The sequence below is a fragment of the Gymnoscopelus microlampas genome (genome assembly GCF_963454915.1).
Source record: "Gymnoscopelus microlampas genome assembly, chromosome: 7".
Taxonomy (NCBI): Eukaryota; Metazoa; Chordata; class Actinopteri; order Myctophiformes; family Myctophidae; genus Gymnoscopelus; species Gymnoscopelus microlampas.
In genome coordinates, this window is record NC_139944.1 from 3,306,638 (window position 1) to 3,327,116 (window position 20,479).

The following is a 20,479-nucleotide window of genomic DNA, read 5'->3' on the forward strand; positions in this document are numbered from 1 at the left end:
TATCTTCTTTAAAGCGAACATTTTTAACTCAAATCTTTGCTCCTAGGAGTCCCTGGCACAAAACATTTTCAGATGGGGGTCCACAGCCAATGTATATCAATTTAGGGGTCCTTGGCATGAAAAAGGTTCAAAACCACTGTTAGAGGATATTGCAGCAAGCAGATACAATCTAAATGTTTGGATCCACCTTGCATGACAAGAACAGTTCCTCCTGCTCCCATATGAGCTGCAAAGAACAACTTTGTCTTTACATTCAAGCTTCACATTAGTTTAGGATAAAATCGTTACAGACCTGTTAAGGGTCCATTTGGAACCCCCCCAAGGAACCCAGATGGTCCCTGGACCCCACTTTGAGAACCACTGTTCTAAATGGTTACTACATTACTATCATTGATGTTATTACAACTACAATTAAAAAGGGTAAATCAAAAAGAGTTTATTCTTACCTCCAACAGTCACGCTGCTGTGTTGTGAACGAAAACACATTTCCTACATGCAGCAGACCACAAGAGGTTGAACCATGGCCGCTGTCGTCATTAGTGTCAGTATTGCCATGGCAACACAATTTGTCAAGCAAGTATTGCCTGGCAGTACAACTTTTTCTTCCAGACCGAATGGCATTTGTTTTGTTTAATTTTGAGCACTCGAGTAACCTCCAATGAAAACTGAATTTTATGTAGTGAAGAACTGACTGCTGTCCGGCAGAAACCAGCTAACTCCGCTTTGGCATTTTCCCCCCCATAAATCAGTGCAATTGAACACCCTTTACGTCTGTGTGTATATTTAAAAAATATTGAACCAATGAAAGGTATTAAAAAGCGCTTCTGACAAAACCAGCTAACTCCATTGGATCCTCAAACTTTCTGCAAAATCAGCTAAGCTTTTGACCTCCAACCTCATTGTGAGCTTTGAGGTCCATCAAACAAGAGCACAAAAAGAAAACAAGTTATCTACATACCGCAAATCCTCTAATAGTGACCTATATCCAATTAAAAACCGGGTCTCTATGAATGACTGGGGGCGTTGTTGAAAGAAGCGATTAAAAGCCTCTCTTCTAATACAAGCCTCTTTTTGTACATTACAATAATAATAATATAATACAAGCCTTTTTTTCAAAAAAATGAAATATAGGCCTCCTTTCAATAAAAACCTGGTACAGTTGAAACAAATGAAAGCCCGGGTCACTATTAGAGGATTTACGGTATTTACAATAGTACCTGAATACAGCGTTATGAAATAGGTCTGTCTGTTCAGCTTAAAACTAACAGGTGTCCCCTTATAGATAGCATGGAATGACAATTACACTCCAACATTTCCAACACAAAATAAAATATTCAATACAGGTTTGTTTTTTTTGTTTTTTACTTACTACAGAATATTTCTACTTTGTGTTATTGATAGTTTTGGTTAACAGTGAAGAGAGTGAAGAGAGGGGAACTGAGCGGAGCCCCAAATACACTTCCTGTCTGTCCTAATCTCCTGGTGTTGGCTATAGGGCTCCTGATGTTTGGCGTGTGTGTGTGTGTGTGTGTGTGTGTGTGTGTGTGTGTGTGTGTGTGTGTGTGTGTGTGTGTGTGTGTGTGTGTGTGTGTGTGTGTGTGTGTGTGTGTGTGTGTGTGTGTGTGTGTGTGTGTGCGCGCGCGTGTGTGTGTGTGTGTTCATTTTAGGGTGTTGTCCCACCAGGAAGTCTGCCCTGTCTTTCATTGTGGCTGAAGTTTGTTTGTTATGGATTAATATGTGTGTGTGTGTGTGTGTGTGTGTGTGTGTGTGTGTGTGTGTGTGTGTGTGTGTGTGTGTGTGTGTGTGTGTGTGTGTGTGTGTGTGTGTGTGTGTGTGTGTGTGTGTGTGTGTGTGTGTGTGTGTGTGTGTGCGCGTGCGCGTTCTCTCACCTCCACATTTCCCTGTTATCCAATCACAGTGTGCACTGGTGGAAAGTTATTTAAGTACACAATTAAAGGGATATTTCGCTTTCAAATATGTTTGGGGTCATTTTATCGTCTACTCACGCTTTTGTGAGCCCCCCAGACAGTTTATAAGTTGCTTGATTCAGTATTTAGATATTTGATATTTCTTTAATCCTTCCTATACAAACCCATTGGAACTTTATTTAACTAACTCTAACTCTAACTAACTCTATTTTGACCATGACACATTTTTTGAAAACACCTGATCTTGGTACTGGTGACTGATATTGTCCTTCTACTACGTGAGGGGGCATGTTTTTTCAATGTATTATATTTTATTTTTTAGTTTTACAATTTTTTTAGAGAAAGGAATGAACAGTCATTGAAAAAACACAGCCCCTGACACATCAGAAGGCCAATATCAGTTACCAGAACCAAGTACAGGTGTTTTCAATTAATCTAACATGGTTTTTAAAAAAAAAAACATTTTAAGTTAAAATGGGTTTGTATAGTATGAAGGCGTGTCTGAATCAAGCAACTTAAAAACTGTCTGGGGTGTTCAAAAGCCAGAGTAGAAAAAAAAAATATTTTAATGTACACAATGGGATATTTAGACTTGTTTACTAGCTAAGCAGAGTGTCACTGGTACTTTTATTATTGAGAGTTGTCAAACTGCCATTCATGAGTCAATCCGTGCAGACAGGGTAGCACTGCCCTCTGGTGGTAATGTGTAGCAAGACATGAAAGTGCTCTAGCAGAAGTTCACAAACGACACAACTTAATGTTGTGTGTCACAGTGTGTGTGTGTGTGTGTGTGTGTGTGTGTGTGTGTGTGTGTGTGTGTGTGTGTGTGTGTGTGTGTGTGTGTGTGTGTGTGTGTGTGTGTGTGTGTGTGTGTGTGTGTGTGTGTGTGTGTGAGAATAATACAATAAAATACATACTGTATCCTTTGCTTTGTCTTAGTTTTTAGTTGTTTTTTTTACAAACTGAAATAGCTTTTATCTGAAAACATTTCAGCAACAACTTGTATTACCTCATTAATTATATGTTGTTTAGTATTAGGCCCTATTGGCTTTTTTTTTTTCTTCAATTGTGATTAATTTCATCACAAATCACACAAATACCTCAAACTCAACTTTGTTGTCACACGACCAGCCTGACCTCTGTTGTTGTTATTCTCATGTGCGACAGGTAGGGGGCGCTCTGCTGTGAGGCCAGCATCAGATCATAGAGGGGAGGGGGCGGGTGTGACAGACAGAAACCACAGACTGTTGTTCAAAGCCAACAACAACACTCACACACAGCCTATACGGTAGTTAGGTGACATATTGCACACAGTGCAGACACACTGAATGTAGCGAGGTGTCAGACAGACAGACAGACAGAGAGACAGACAGACAGACAGACAGACAGACAGACAGACAGGCAGGCAGGCAGGCAGGCAGGCAGGCAGGCAGGCAGACAGACAGACAGACAGACAGACAGATATGGAGATGCGTGCAGAGCTGTTGAAGTCCATCTGGTATGCTTTCACCTCTCTAGACGTGGAGAAGAGCGGCAAGGTGTCCAAATCCCAGCTCAAGGTACGTGAGTTATCTTGAACTCCTATATAGCATCCGCATTCATCCCTATTTGCTGAAAACAGCAGATCTACAAGCACACCGACGCACACAGATATTTGTGAAACAACAACAAAAAAACAGCCACAAAAGAAGGCAACAATGGTTCATGCAACGTATCGTGGTGGGCCTGTAGATCAGCTATTTTTGGAACATTTCGGAAAGAATGAAAAAAGAGCTGTTGTTCTCAAAGTGGTGTCCGGGGGGACCCCCAGGGGTCCTTGAGGGGGTCCCCAGCAAAATGAGTTAATATAATAATCACTTTAACCATGTTTTATACGTTGGCTGTTCAAAAATGGCCAATCTACAAGTTCAGCTGTGAGCTTGTAGATTGGTTATTTTTGAATTTTGAAATATTTGAATAATTCCCCCAGACAACATATGGGGGACAGAATATTTTTCGGGGTCCGCGGCAAAATACATATTCATTTGGGGGTTCTTGACTGAAATAAATAAGCCATACTGTAAGTTGCTGAATGAACATGGAGGGTTTTACTGTGTGCAGGAGTGCAGTGGTGTTGACATGGATGCTTCAATGTGCGCCTATGTGTGGCTGAGACTTCCTGTTCTAACCAGACATTTTCCATTTCCTGTATGCGTTCTATCATCATGCCATCTGTACACAGCCACACAGCGTCATTAGGCTCCATGCACAGCAGCCATACTGGACAGAAATTGGGCCTTTTCCTTACCTTTTTCATCTGTTTTGACTTTTGCTGTATTGTACAGCACTTTGAGCTGCATTTTGATGTATGAAAAGTGCTATGTATCATTATTCACAGGTACTGATACTAATGAAGGCTCAGTCTGTTCCATTTAGTGTAGCACAGTGGTTATAAAACGTTTTAATTTCAAGGACCCCCATAACTCTGAGAGTGTACATATGGAACCACTACACTCTCAGAGTTACACACCCGTAAGGGGCCATTTGGAACCCCCTCGAGGAACCACAAGGGTCCCTGGACCACACTTTGAGACCCACTGGTGTAGCAGAGTGTTTCCCAACATGCACAATATCAGCACCCTGACTCTGTCTGACCAGAATGGAACAGAGCTTTCATTAGTAACATTGGTACTGTGAAGGAAGTAAGGAAGAGGCCCAATTTCTTTCCAACATGGCTGCTGTCGTGCTGTGCACAGGGCCTATTTAACTCTGACGCAAGACACAAAACTGACCAGTGAATTCTATTTTTGATGGAATTGTTCTTTTAAAACACATTTTGTTAGCCTCATAGTCTTTTGACGTACGCAATTATGAGGGAGAAAAAAAGTCATATTTATCTGCCTAACTCTACTCTCCTAACATCATATCTACCTAAGTCATTTCTTTGAATCAGCAGTGTTAGGAGAGGAGTTCAGCAGATATCTCAATTAGGCCAAAATATGACTAGGCAATATAGGCTCTATACACAGCAGCCATATTATGAAGACATTCACAGGTGTTACCAATGATACTAATGAAGGCTCTGTTCCATTTAGTCTAGCACAGTGGTTTCCACGACCCCCATAACTCTGAGAGTGTACAAATGGAACCAAATGGACCCGTAAGGTTCCAATTGTACACTCTCAGAGTTACACACCTGTAAGCGACCATTTGGAAGCCCATGAGGGTCCCTTGACCCCAACTGTAGATCCACTGGTGTTTCCAGTGGGCCAACATGCACAATATCAGCACCCTGACTCTGTTTGACCAGAATGGAACAGAGCCTTCATTAGTATCATTGGTAACACCTGTGAATGTCTTCACAATATGGCTGCTGTGAATAGAGCCTATTATGCTATATGAGGCCAACGATTTTTTTTTGTTTTTTTGTTTTTGTTCTTTATTTACCCAGGGTAGTAGCTGAGCACAAGTGCTCATTTTCAGCAACGCCCTGCACATAGAAACACACAGACAGACAGACACATTAAAACCTGGGAGCTGACTAGTACAACCACAGTCTTATACTGTTGGCCACTACGCAGCTCCACTGGAGCAGTTGGGGTTCAGTGCCTTGCTCAAGGGCACTTCAGTAGTGTTGGGGAAGTGGTGAACATTCACTTCCCCACCCAGATTTTTCCTGCCGGTCCGGGGATTCGAACCGGCAACCTTCCGGCAACGAGGGCGCTCGTCTAACCTTTAGGCCACCACTGCCCTAAAAAAAAGATTTGTTTGGACGTTATGCATATGTCATTGAGTGAATCATTCCATGGGTTTGTTTTCTGAAAAACAGGCCTTTTTCACACCTACAGAGCGACAGATGCATAGGAGAGGACCAAACTAGGGCCAAAAACGTAGCAAAACAAATCTTTGTTGGTAAACGCAGTCTGTTTCCCAATAAAGAATCCCTTATTTCCCCCCCTGGGTTTTGTTTTCAGAAAGCATATTTTCAGCGTATTGATTGCACACAAACATGAGATTACAGGCTGGCCGTGTGCTCTCTGAATCCACACAGTGTGACTGGGATTAGTCACATACTGTAATAACAATGAACATTCTGACCGGTGTTGCCATGTCTGCTTATTACATGTATTTTCTTTCTGTAAAGTCGCTTGTAAATGTTGGTAGTTGTGGGTTGTAGTGTTTTGGGGCTTGTTTCTAAAGTGTATAGTTGCTTATTTGGGCTTGTTTCCTAATCATCGTTCTCAAACATTTTCATGTCAAGGACCTCCCAAAGCTTGTAGATCTGCTATTTTCAAATAGCTGATGTGGTTCAAGTGGTAAAACTGGTTGCTTCTTTTGGGTCGTTTTCATAGACCTGGCTGCTTGTTTGTCTGTGAAATCTGGCAGCACTGACTCTGACCTACAAAGGACCTGCAGTGGTTTAGCTGCTTAACACCAACCACAACAGCATAGCACTCACCTCATGACAAAGGACTTTAAGTTTGAAGTGACTCAATCATAATTAATAGACAGACAGTTAGACGAAGGAGTTACATTTACTCTAACAGTAGGTGTGTGTGTGTGTGTGTGTGTGTGTGTGTGTGTGTGTGTGTGTGTGTGTGTGTGTGTGTGTGTGTGTGTGTGTGTGTGTGTGTGTGTGTGTGTGTGTGTGTGTGTGTGTGTGTGTGTGTGTGTGTGTGTGTGTGCTTAACCTTTCCATCTGGCTCCGACAGCCATAGCCCACACTGTATACATCACGACCACGCACAGATTACTGAAACCATGGCCCACATCCTCAGCACCAGTGCTGTATAAGCACTCACTGTGAAGCCGAGTATGTTCAATCTGTGTAGTGATGTCTCAATGTTCTCTGATATAGCAGCAAACACCCCCAATATTGTTGTTGTTGTTGTTGTTGTTGATGAGAACAGTAGAGAGGTTCTCATTCTAGAGGTTGGCTGTACGTTTGACCACAGCCTAGAAGAAGCCTTTATAACTAAGGTGTTGAAGTATCGACTGCTAGAGCAGACCATGTCGCAACTGGGCTACAACTGTAAACTTTTAGTTTTCATATTTGGCAGCCTGGGCCATGTTCATAAGCTCGTTGTTAGAGGCCTTCAGATAGCTGGTCTCTCAAAGAGAAGAGCCAAACAGCTAGCAAAATATTGCTCAGTGTCAGCTATCATTGGCAGTCGCGCTATTTGGAGATGGCGCTGCTATCTGTACCCTTAAGCTGTATACTGCCTGTTTGGCCCTACGTGTGTGTATAACTGTAACTGTGATTGCCTTTGTCGGCACATATGCCGTAGTAACCCACAATGTCAAACTGCACTACCAGTATTTGTGTCCTTTAGACCTTGTATTTATGTGGACATAAATAAATATTTTAAATGTGTGTGTGTGTGTGTGTGTGTGTGTGTGTGTGTGTGTGTGTGTGTGTGTGTGTGTGTGTGTGTGTGTGTGTGTGTGTGTGTGTGTGTGTGTGTGTGTGTGTGTGTGTGTGTGTGCAGGCGGGCGGGCGGGCGGGCGTGCATGCGTGATTGAGTGAGTCGCTGAATTCCAATACCCAAAATTTCGGCCACACGCTCACTCCCACTCGGTCACTCCAGCTTGACAAGGAAATAGTTAGCTTTTTTTTTTTCATTTGCTTTTTGGAGGAGCCGAGTGGGGGCGAGTGGAGGAGCCGAGCAGGCTCTTCGAGTGTGCATGGAGCGAGTGTACATGAAGTGTACGTTCGACCACTCTTCACATCTCCTCGCGGCAGACTCCCGCATAACGTGTACAAGTTTTTTTCCTTTCTCCCGTGACGTATACATGGTCCTCCTCCACATGTAGCTGCTTGAAACCCGAAACCTTGCCTAAAATGCCGCCCAAAAGCTATTAAAGCATAGTTTTTATGTGTTTTTAGTTCTATATGTTTTTAGTGCATGCCTGAATGCAGGGACTGCTATAAATGTGACATATAATTAAAATGTATGTATTTATATATGTGGACTGAATATGTAATATGATGTAACATTGGCAACATAGTGCCTTGTTGCGGGACTGTCGTGGGGGGGGGGACTGTTTATTCCATTCATAAATGTACGTTTGCGCATCCAGGCGCTTCATTCACTATTTCAGGAATAAATGGCTTTGCACAACAATGTTAACTATAAAGATAACGATATGGCTATCCACACAGATGAATTGTCTATTCTTCTATTCTGTACTATTATATACCTGCATAGTATTCTATGCATGTATATTTTCATCCACGGCTCCAGTCAGAGCCTTCCAGTGATCCAGCTGTATGAGACGCTAGAGAGCATTCCGATCCTGTGAGGCCAACGGGTCGACCACTCCGTCCTCACATTTAATCCTCTCCTCCTCGCAGGGGCAGGGCTTAGGCGCAAGGGGAGGACGCGAGGAGAGTGAGCGAGTGTGAAAGTTTGGGGTATCGGAATTCAGCGACAATTTCAAGTGCAAGTTAGGTTGGGGGGGTCCCCAATTCAATTATGATTATTTTGGGGAGGTTGTGACCTGAAGAGTTTGAGAACCACTGAAATAGGGTTTAAATGGTTCATGTGGGGGCACGGTGGTGCAATTCGGTAGCGCTGTTGCCTCACAGCTAGAAGGTCCTGGGTTCGATTCCCGCCGGGGATGCTGTGGGTGTGTTCTCTCCTTCACGTCATCAGTGTGTATTCCTAACCGTTTTCCTGTACCTCACAAGAAAAATGGTGGTTTTATGGTCAAAAAAGTTTTGTAGAGAGACGTTTACATCCAGGTTGGGGATAGTTTTAGGATTAAACATAGAGGTTACATTTGGGGATTAGAGAAGGAGTGATGCCTGATTTACAGTGGCTTGCGTGCTGGTGTCATGTACCAAAAAAATGCCGATATACTCGGCTTCAGGCTTACATTTAAAAAAATGCATTCATACAATCGGTGTCCAGAAAATGTTGATGTCCCCGCAAGTATAATAATACCTGTGTGCGTGTGTGTGTGTGTGTGTGTGTGTGTGTGTGTGTGTGTGTGTGTGTGTGTGTGTGCGTGCGTGCGTGCGTGCGTGCGTGCGTGCGTGCGTGCGTGCGTGTGTGTAGGTGTTGTCTCATAACCTGTACACGGTGCTGAACATCCCTCATGACCCTGGGTCGCTGGAGGAACACTTCAGAGACGATGATGATGGACCCGTGTCCACCCAGGGATACATGCCCTACCTCAACAAGTTCATACTGGACAAGGTATCTACCGTACAACTCGGCTGACATGTACATAAACAACGCATTCTCACATGTGTTCATTTCGCTGACAAAATATATGACGAAAATTGATGGTCGACTACCTTTTTTCACTGAAGAAAACTAAATAAAAACTAAGCTATGATGACTATAACTAAGACTAAATCTATTGACAATTTTGTCAGAAAATAAAAACTAGACTAAAATGTGTGGGAGGGACTAGTGGAGAAGAGATAAAGTAGAACTAAAAGACAAGGCATTTTATGTTTGGTTGTGCTCGGGTGTTGCGCTCTGAATATAGCCGCTCACAACGCGTTGCGCATGTAACCAAAGTGTAAAATTAAGCATTACGACACCATCAAGGCCCGCCGAAATACATTTTTGTCGTCAACATCAACTGTTGATTCAGTCGACTAAAATCATATCTAGTCGACTACAACTAAAACATTTCAGATGACAAAAATATGACAAAAACTAAATGACATTTTATTCAAAAGACTATGACTAAAACGAGATCAAAATTTGATGTCCAAATGAACACTGACGGCTTGGGACGGATTTGATCAGACGGCAAACGTTTGATGTGTCGGGGGTACCCACAACGTCACATGTTGACTGGGGGGGGGTGATTTACGATTCTGTCCATATTGGGACAGCGTCTGTTCGCTTCAGCCTCCGTCGTTTTAACTGTTTTTTTTTAACGGAGCCGAAAATGCAAACTAGACTAAAAGTAAGACTAAAAGAGACTAAAATGTGACTATAACTGAATGGAATTTTCTTCAAACGATTACGACAAAAATGTAATCAAACTTTTCTCTCAAAATCAACACTGGTTCAGGTGGTGGAGGGCACCTTCAACAAGAACAAGGTGGATGAGCTGTGTTGGCTCCTCTCTGCCAAAAAGAACTACCGACCCGACCCTGAACACAACCTCCTGCAGGACCCAGAGGACGCCTTCCGCCTCTGGAGTCTGTTCAACTTCCTGTCAGAGGACTCCTACCCGCTGGTTTTACTTCCTGAAGAGGTGGCCCCCTGCTTCCCGCCATCTTTTATCTTACTGCATTACTCTGTTACATGTACAAGTCCAATAGCAGATCACAGATCACCGCGATGCAACGTATTGTGAGCTTGCAGATCAGCTATTTTCAAATCTCTGACGTATAAAATAGGGCTTTGGTTCTCAAACTGTGGGGACCCCCCAAATGATTTTGGAGGGTCCCCAGATGATTAGCTTAATGTGCAACATTGTTTTCTCACTTAAAGGAGAGTACCGGTCATTTTAGGTTGTTTGTTTGATGTGTCGCTAATCACTCACCAACATGCCGTGAACCTGGCGTGTGCCAGATTTTGTGAGAGAAACAAGCAACCAGCGTCATGTCTTTCTGCATGAGCGGTAGCTCCTGCGGTACATTCAGCGCATGTTTGAGTATCATGAGACTCCACGACGAGTATTAGGAGAAAAAAAACAAGCTTAGCATCTGTTAAAATAGACGATTTTCACTCTTACACACGTCTCCCATTATGCCGCTGCAAGGGGTCTGCAGAATGGACAACAGGGGCAGATCTGGAAAAATTCAACGTTCCTTTGTATGTTGGTGAGTGATTAGCGACACATCAAACATACAACCTAAAATGACCGGTACTCTCCTTTAACAGTAAACAAACCAACATCGTGTATACAAGGTACCGGCTACATTTCAAGTTATAATTGAAGGACTTTTAAGACCTTTTTATTACCTCTAAAATAAAATAATAAATGATAACAAGACCATCACTGCGTCAAAAGTAATCAACAAACTATACAAAAACAAATGGTCAAACAAATTGTCAAATATTATAGACAGGCAAAGATTTTGAAAATAGCCGATCTACATGCTGAACTTGTAGACCGGCTATTTTCACAATATTTATCAGTTGAACCAAGTCAAAATTGTATCCCTCATCTCCTGCAATTTCAAGTGCAAGTTGGGATGGGGGGGTCCCCAATTCAATTATGATTCTTTTGGGGAGGTCGTGACCTGAAGAGTTTGAGAACCACTGAAATAGGGCTTAAATGGTTAATGTGGGGGTACGGTGGTGCAATCGGTAGCGCTGTTGCCTCACAGCTAGAAGGTCCTGGGTTCGATTCCCGCCGGGGATGCTGTGGGTGCTGGGGGTGTGTTCTCTCCTTCGCGTCATCAGTGCCCATATCCTAGGGGGGGTTGGTGAAAGGGCCTTTCTGTGCGGAGTTTGCATGTTCTCCCCATGTCCCCTAGGGTAGGTGAGCTTACAAAAACATGCAGTAATCCTGGTCTCTATACTGCCCCCCCCTTGTCAGCCGGGGCACCTGATGGAGGGGAAAGGAACTGGTTGGAATAACGTGTTCCTTCCATGCGCTACGTCCTACCGGGGGAACTCCCCCCTGTCAGGTGATAAGTAGCAGCTTGCTAGCTCCTCATGCATTGAAGGAGGCATGAGCTCAGTTCTGGGCTCTCCCTAGGCTGGCAGAGGGAGAGTAGCGCCCAGGATTACCCTAACCCTAACCCTTAGGCAATTGGCACTGGGTTAAAAAATGTGTTCGAAAAAAAATAAAATAATAATGGTTAATGTATGTTTTGTAACAATAATTGAAGTAAAACAGTACATGTGTCGCCCCCTAGCTGGAGTACTTGCTGAAGAAAGTGTGTGTAGGCATGAATGTGGAGCTGAGTTACGTGGACATGGAGGACTTCATTTCGCGGGATGCCGTGCGGCAGAGCGGCATCACCGTGTGGCTGTTCCTGGAGTGGGTGGGCAGTGGGAGGCTGAGCCGAGGTGTGGACCGAGAGCGCCTCGCTGTGGCCGTCCAGCACGTGTACCAAGAGATGATCCTTAATGTCATCAAGGAGGTCTGTGTCGGCGTTGCCAAGTCTGCTTATTATAAGCGATTTTGGACTTGTTTTTTTCTGTAAAGTTACTTGCAAATATTGTCTGTCTGTCCGTCTGTCCTGTAATAAAAATATGTGTGCGACGGTGTGTGTGTGTGTGTGTGTGTGTGTGTGTGTGTGTGTGTGTGTGTGTGTGTGTGTGTGTGTGTGTGTGTGTGTGTGTGTGTGTGTGTGTGTGTGCGTGCGTTTCTTTCTGTGCGTTTCTGTCTGTGCGTTTCTGTGTGTGCGTTTCTGTGTGTGCGTTTCTGTGTGTGGGTGTGTGGGTGTGTGTGTGTGTGTGTGTGTGTGTGTGTGTCACATAGGGCTATCTGTGGAAGAAAGGCCACGTCAGAAGGAATTGGAACGAGCGCTGGTTCAGGCTGAGCTCCAACAGCCTGGTCTACTATGACAGTGAGGAGAACAGGGAGGAAAAAGGCTGCATTGACCTGGACCACAATTGCTGTGTGGAGGTTAGATTGACTATTTGGATAGTTTCGGATACTTGTGACTTTCACTCCACTTGCATTTCAAATGACTTACATTAATTTCAAGGGAAGAAGGTACATTGTGTGAATTAACCACTTGAGCCTTATTTCAAATATTAAAATTGCCTAATAGGGCGGATGGATGGGTGGACGAACAGAGTAGTTTGGTCATCCGGTTGTCCAGAACTGCTGATCAGACCGATATGCCCATATATATGGGCATTCCAATATTATGGGCATATACTGATGACATCAGGGACCTCCTAATATCTCAAGAACGGATTCCGAAAACAGCAGAGGGCGCTGTTTTTTCCTTCTTTTTTTTTGACGATGGGTTTCCAGATTGGAGATATCCATATTATAGACCATATTCACACGGCGGCCATTTTGGAATTTTACATTGAAAGTGCCAACCCGTTGCCGTGGCAACCGGGGCTATAGGCATCAAACGGACAAGAACTGACTTACGGGTCCATTTGGTTCCATTTGTACACTCTCAGAGTTACACACCCGTAAGGGGCCAATTGGAAGCCCAATGAGGTCCCAGGACCCCAACTTTAGACACACTGGTCTAGCAGAGTGTTTCCAGTGAGCCAACAATGAATGCACAATATCAGCACCCTGACTCTGTTTGACCAGAATGGAACAGAGCCTTCATTAGTATCATTGGCAACACCTGTGAATGTCTTCACAATATGGCTGCTGTGAATAGAGCCTATAGCAGATGTAAATTGTGTCGTGAGCTTGCACATTTGCTATTTTCACTATCATTGAGATTCTTTTGTATCATGTCAATACCATGCATACCGGACCCTAATACTGCATATAGGGAAGCATGATATTGGAATTATGGCCGATATCTGATTACCTATTATTATTATTAAGCGCTGTATGTTCTGTGTGTTTAAAGGTTCTCCCAGAAAGGGAGGGTAAGCGCTGTATGCTCTGTGTGAAGACCCTGACAAAGACCTATGAGATGAGCGCTGCAGACTCCAAGCAGAGACAGGAGTGGACCAGTGGTGAGCAACACTGTGCATTAATACCTTTGCATTATACCTTTATCATCCTTTTAGCCTACAGTACATGTCTGACTGTACCTCGTGCTGTTTACATTTCTGACTATCAAGGTATTCAATCAATCAATCAATCGATACATACAATAAGTGACATCTAGTGATGTTTCCACCCGACAACCACGCTTAGTGGAATTACAAACCCACACCCTCTCACACACACACACACACACACACACACACACACACACACACACACACACACACACACACACACACACACACACACACACACACACACACACACACACACGCACACACACACACACATTTTATGAAAGCCATTTTTTTAAATTGCCATGTTTAACCATAAGCCTAAAGCCTTTTAATACAGTATGCGTGCGCATGCACACACGCACACGCACACATCCTCGCACACACACACACACACACACACACACACACACACACACACACACACACACACACACACACACACACACACACACACACACACACACACACACACACACACACACACACACACAGATTAATGGGTGTGTCCGGTGTGTGCAGCCATCCAGACGGCGTTGCGTCTGTGCGTAGAGGGGCGGGGCGTAACCCTGCACGCCGAGCTGAAGACGCAGCGCCGCCAGCAGAGGGCGGAGCGAGGGCGGAGACAGGTCGCCAAGGAGGAGGAGCTACACAGACTCCACCTCCTGCAGGCAGAGAGAGACACCAACCTGGTGCAACTGCAACTACTACAGGTGTGCGTGTGTGCATGTGTGCTTGTGTTTGCGCGTGTGTGCCTGTGTGTGTGTGTGTGTGCCTGTGTGTGTGTGTGTGTGTGTGTGTGTGTGTGTGTGTGTGTGTGTGTGTGTGTGTGTGTGTGTGTGTGTGTGTGTATGTGCGTGTGCGGGTGTGTGAGTGTATTTTCCTGGTCCTCACAAGAGAAATGGTTGTTTTAGGGTAAAAAAATAATATATATATATATATATATATTATTTTTTTTGTTAGTCTTTTACAATTAGGAAAAGTTTTCAAATTAGGGTTAGGGGTTGCGTCGCGTTGTCAACTTGTAGATCGGCTGTACACGTTTTATGGGGTACAGACACCAGTGTAAAGTTTTGAAATATATTTTTATGGGGTTCAAACACCAGCATAAAGTTTCGAACTTGATTTTTAGGAGGTGCAGACACAAGTGTAAAGTTTTGAACTTGATGTTTAGGGGGTTCAGACATAGTGTAAAGTTTTGAACATTGTGCTTTAGGGGGTTCAGACACCAGTGTAAAGTTTTGAACGTGGTGTTTTAGGGGGTGCAAACAACAGTGTAAAGCTTTTAACGTGGTGTTTCGGGGGGTGCAGACACCAGTGTAAAGTTTTGAACGTGGTGTTTTAGGGAGCGCAGCGGCAGGCGCAGGCAGACCTCCTGGAGGAGGAGAGGAGGTGGAGACAACAGCATGAGGAGCTGAACAGAGCGCTGCAACAACAGCTGCAAGACGCTGAACAGGTCAGCAGCTCACACACTGGGTTATGATAGTCAACTGAAACTAACAAAATAACAGAAACTAAAATTGAAAAAACATTTTCGTTTACTGAAATAAATAAAAACGAGAATTAAAAAGAAAGAAACGATAACTAACTGAAACTGTATTGTGTGTTTACAAAAGTAACTAAAACAAACTGAAGTTAATGTTATAGACAAAATGCCCTTAGTTTTCATTGTCTATTCATAAGCTTTTTGGGATGATATGAAATCTTAATCTATTTATTTTGCTGTACCAGTTTTACACCAGCTGTCGGCACCACCGTACGGCACCTCGTGGTCCTTGAGTTACTTGTTTACAATCTGACCTTTTCAATCCTGCACCTGACAAATGACCAAAAGTGTATTTTTTTTTTAACTAACACTAAAACTAAAACAAAAAAAAACAGCACTCGGCTCTAAAAATGAATTAAAACTAAACTATAATGAAAAATCCAAAACTATTATAACCTTGTTACACACCTAACATTAATGTTTTGAAAACATGGCCCCCTCACATACAAGAACGACCATATCAGCATACCTGCCAACACTCCTGATTTTGACCCTGCCTCCTTCTTGGCTCCTGAATAGGCTCTATGCACAGCAGCCATATTGGGAATGAATTGGGCCCCTTCCTTACTTCCTTCACAGGTGTTACCAATGATACTAATTAAGGCTCTGTTCCATTTAGTGTGGCATAGTGGTTGTCTTATTTTCAAGTCTTCTCTATAACTCTGAGAGTGTACAAATGGAACCAAATGGACCCGTAAGGGTCTTGAACTGTTGTTATTGTAAAGCACTTTGTAACTTGTTTTTGAAAGGCGCTATATAAATAAAGTTATTATTATTATTTGGTTCCATTTGTACACTCTCAGAGTTACACACCCGCCATAAGGGGCCATTTTGGAACCAAAATGGAGTGTTTCTAGTGACAACATGCATGATATGTTGATATCAGCACCCTGACCAGAATGGAACAGAGCCTTCATTAGTAGCATTGGTAACACCTGTGAAGGAAGTAAGAAGAAGCCCAATTTCTCTCCAATATGGCTGCTGTGCATAGAGCCTATTGAAATTCATCCTGAATTGCAACTGACTTTTCCCATGCTACAGTATAAGCATCATGTTGTGGTGTCTCAGGCGCGGGCCAGCATGCAGGACGAGCTGAGCCAGAAGGAGGAGGAGGCAGAGAGACAGAGGAGGAGGATCCGGGAGCTGGAGGAGACGCAGAGATGTCTGGAGGAGGCGCTCCAGGAGCAGGTCAGGACCCGACGCGACGAGGAGGCCTTCTGCCTCGCACAGGCCAGGTACACACACACGCACACACACACACGCACACACACACACAGACACACACACGCACGCGTGCACAGACACACACACACACACACACACACACACACACACACACACACACACACACACACACACACACACACACACACACACACACACACACACACACACACACACACACACACACACCTCAGTCTCATATGACAGGCTGGCTTCCTGTCAGCATGTTTGAATCCTTGTGGTTTTTGTTGCACTCCGCTGTCAGCTCTGTTGTCGACTTTTTAACCGCTCGAGGAGTCCCTCAGGGCTCTATGCTAGCATATTTTGAGTTTTCGCTGTGCATTAAATATCTTCGCTGAAAATACACTTCACTTACAACAAGTCGCAACGTGGTGCGTTTTCTGCCAAAGTTTCCCCGAATACAAATACTGGGGTTTAAGTGGTTAAAGAAGTACTGAGATCAGGTGGTCTTGGAATGGAGATCATCTTTCATGTGGATTTATTTAAAGGTTTCATGACATTCATTTTCCTTTTTTTTTCCTTTTTTGTTATATGACCTCAATTACACCCAAAAAACTGGGGGGTTTTCTGAATCATTATGATTAAAAAAGTGCTGTGATTGGCCCCTGGACTTTGATATCAAAGTCCATTAATGGCTTATAGACTTTTTAGACATGCAATTTGTTCTTTTCAGGGTGTCCTCAAGCTGATTTCATGTCATTAACATAAATTAAGAACAGTATTGATTGATTGATTGATTGATTGATTGATTTATTGATTTATTGAGAATATGCACATAACAAAACAATGTACACAGGGAATAGTCAAAAGGATAAACACAAGAAAGCCGGAAGCTTATTTCCATCGTGGTCCTGTTGATCTTGGTGTGAGTGTGGGCGTGCTATAAAGGCCCAAGGAGGCTTCCTTGAGCTTCATTGGGAGGGATGAGGATAGGGCTCCATTTATGTCAACCACCTGTTCCCTTAAGTAAAAACTTCTTTGCACCACTGGCTCTAGGCTTCTGGCCGAGGAAGAGGAGAAGTCGAAGGCTCTGCTGGCGCTCCAGGAGGAGCATGAGCGCTACATCGCCCACACCCAGCAGGAGCAGCATGAACTCAGGCAGGAAATGGAACTCAAGACCCAGGCTCTGCAGGAGGCCCACAGGCAGCTGGACAAGGTGCGGTCCAGCCGCCAGCGAGTTGACATGGACATACAGGTACACAACAATGATCCTCAACCTTTACAATTCAAAGGACCCCCATTTTTATATGCATGCCATGAGGCCACGGACCCCCATTTACAGGAATACTTCACCCAAAATTAGTTTTTGTCGCGTTCCTGAGCCAATAATCCAATATCCTCCTATAATTTCACAAACCTCTGTAGTCGTCGCGTCTGTAGTTGTCGGTGAAGCTGCCCGGTTCTCCTCACTGGCTGAAGCAATTGCTCTGATTTTGCACACAGCCATTGCCCATTACCATCTGAACTTAACTGCGAAGCCCGTTTTTTTTTTTCATCAAATCTCATGTGTCAAACAATGGGAGATAACGTTGCCAGGTTTTGCGGGTTTCGCACGAGAAGCTCATCGCTCAAGCTCATCGCGAGCTTGTAGATCGGCTATTTTCAAATGGCCGAAGTGTTTAATGTATTTATTTATGTTTTGTAATAATAATCAAAATCTACAAAGTAACTAGTAACTTAAGTTTTCAAATAATTGTAGTGGAGTAAAAGTACAATATTTGCCTCTGAGATGTAATGGAGTAAAAGTAAAAATATTGGAAATTGGTAATACTCAAGTATAGTACAAATACCTTAACATTTTACTTAAGTACAGTACTTGAGTACATTTACTTAGTTACTTTCCACCACCAGTAGGATACAACAGCAGTGGCAACGCACAAATGTGTGGGGGGATTAATTGGCATAATGACGAAATGGGACAAAAAAAAGGGTAACAATAATTGGCTACACATTTTTTTTTTAAATAATTATAAAAACTCTGCAAAATGTATTTGAAATTGAACAGTAGCGTTTGATGTGTTGCTGACCACTGAGCTCAGAGTTACATGAACATTGTTCTTGTTGTCCAGGCTGCTCAGAGGAAGCTGCGTCAGGCCAGTACCAGCGTCAAGCACTGGAACATCCAGATGAACAGACTCATGCGTCCCATTGGACCAGGAGGTAAATACCCTTTTAAATTCTCTGTTCTCCTCTTAATTAACAGATCTACAAGCTCACAATAACACCACAACTACCTAAAACACCCTGGACAACGCTCCACGTGTCCTAGAATCTTCTCCCTTCCCTAAATCACCCTGGACAACGCTCCACGCGTCCTAGACTCTTCTCCCTCCTGTAGATATTAGCCTGGAACTTTGATGTGGAAGATCCATTTCCAAGGGGCGGTTACAAACAGATTCAAACGTCACAGCAAAAAAAATCCCACTTTGAATAGTGGGCTCTGATTGGTCACCCACAACTCTGGGGTGAGCGAAATGTAATTCAAAACGAGGAGTGCCAGAGGAGTTGTCCAGAGCAATGTTTTTTAGCTGTGGCAGATTTGTCCACCTCACCCCCTAGCACTCACCTCTACAGAATAATGATACATTTCTGTTGATTGATTGATTGATTGATGTACTTTATTTAGTAAGACATGAGAACAACAGTACATGGAAGTACACATTCACAATACAAGGTCTACTAAACTGGAAGACTCATTAAAGCACTGAGCTTGTTTCAAATGAGTTCCCCACGCACACAAATCATGATGACATAGACAGACAGATATACACACTACTTTAGAATGTCAGTCGTCACATGGTAATGTCATGGTCCTCCTGTGCGGGCGACGTTGCAGTGCTCTCCTATTCCTATTCCTCACCCCCTAGCACTCAGCTCTTCTGACTGCACCTCACCCCCTAGCAGTCACCTATTCCATTTCCACCTCACCCCCTAGCACTCACCCTCACCCCTGATAATGTACAGAATGTTATTTAGATAGCATGTTGTTTAGACAGATGCTAGGTTCATTGTTTACTTTGTATCTTAGTTTCTTTGAGACACTACTTGGCTTTTCCTTAAATTCTACTTATGTGACTATTTACGTAATTTCATTTGTTAAGTAGAGTTCACGTTCACTTATATTGATCTCACACTTTTAAGTCTTTCTGGATGAAAGCGTCTGACAAATGCCTACATTTTAAATCAAGGTCAAGTGTATTTGTCCCAAACAGGACAATTTGTGTTACAGCAGATTAAAAGACATTTAAAAATGCATTAGATATCAAGATCCATATCAGTGTCCACAGCAAGATTCAAGAGAATGTATTAATTTGCCATTTGGATGGATTAAACACTGGGAGGATTTCACTGTGTAATACTTTTCATTGTGCGTTTTGTTTTTAGCATGTCATGTGTGACTAGTTCATGGCCAGTTGTCATGCAGAGATTAAAGGACTGACGGTGTCTCTGGTTTTCTCTGTCTTTTTGCTGTTTGGTTCCTTCCAGAGAAAAGATTGTCCACCGGTAGCTCTGGTCTCCCCCCCGTTCCCCTACCGAAGACACGAGACCCTGTCCTCCAGCAGCTCCTTCAGAAGAACGAGAGAGACGCGGAGGGACAGGGACACGCGGGGAGAGAGGAGGGGGCGGAAAACAACCGGAGACAGGAGGACATCTGAAGACATTGTCGACTTTGTGACACAATTAATGGATGCACTGACCACGTCGACCTGCTTTTTGTTTGTCTTACATTTATAGTGATTGATGTCAGCACTTTGTGTAACTGTGTTGTGAAAGGTGCTGCAGAAATAAAGGTTCATACTGCTTCCATGTGTCCATACTGGTTTTAAATAGCTAATGTATTAAAATATGCACATTGTCTCCTAAATGCAAAAATGTATGAAGCAGAAATAAAACATTACCTTATGGGATGAACTGAGAAAGGTTTGGTACAGTACACCTGATTGTCTTGTTAGAGGTTTATTCCATACAAACCAGACTTTTTTGGGGGCGGTGTAGCCGCCCCCTATAAGTGAGTTTTGGACACTGACCAATCCTGCACCGTGATTGGCCAATAGTCTACAACGCATTGTATACCCCTAACCCTTCCATTGTTAATGCAAATCGATACTTTTGCAAAGTCAGCCAATCACATTACAGCTAGTGTC

The 20,479-nt window shown here is 43.4% G+C and overlaps 1 protein-coding gene across 1 annotated transcript; it reads left to right on the top strand.

Annotated features, from left to right (window-relative positions):
* The first annotated feature begins 3,236 nt into the window (after nt 1-3,236).
* LOC311049014 (differentially expressed in FDCP 6 homolog) lies at nt 3,237-20,137 on the top strand. The gene is made up of 12 exons (XM_084062437.1): nt 3,237-3,487; nt 8,969-9,109; nt 9,945-10,130; nt 11,746-11,973; nt 12,315-12,461; nt 13,387-13,495; nt 14,066-14,256; nt 14,889-14,999; nt 16,158-16,324; nt 17,331-17,529; nt 18,404-18,494; nt 19,821-20,137. The coding sequence occupies exons 1-12, from the start codon at nt 3,392-3,394 to the stop codon at nt 19,988-19,990; spliced, it is 1,836 nt and encodes a 611-aa protein (XP_083918563.1). The 5' UTR covers nt 3,237-3,391; the 3' UTR covers nt 19,991-20,137.
* The last annotated feature ends 342 nt before the right edge of the window (nt 20,138-20,479 follow it).

What these genes read in the sequence shown, in the direction of transcription:
- LOC311049014 (XM_084062437.1), top strand. Translation starts at nt 3,392, where the DNA reads ATGGAGATGCGTGCAGAGCTGTTGAAGTCCATCTGGTATGCTTTCACC. An exon ending in TGCAACTGCAACTACTACAG is followed by an intron (nt 14,257 to 14,888) that starts GTGTGCGTGTGT and finishes GTGGTGTTTTAG; the next exon opens with GGAGCGCAGCGGCAGGCGCA. An exon ending in GCGTCCCATTGGACCAGGAG is followed by an intron (nt 18,495 to 19,820) that starts GTAAATACCCTT and finishes GGTTCCTTCCAG; the next exon opens with AGAAAAGATTGTCCACCGGT.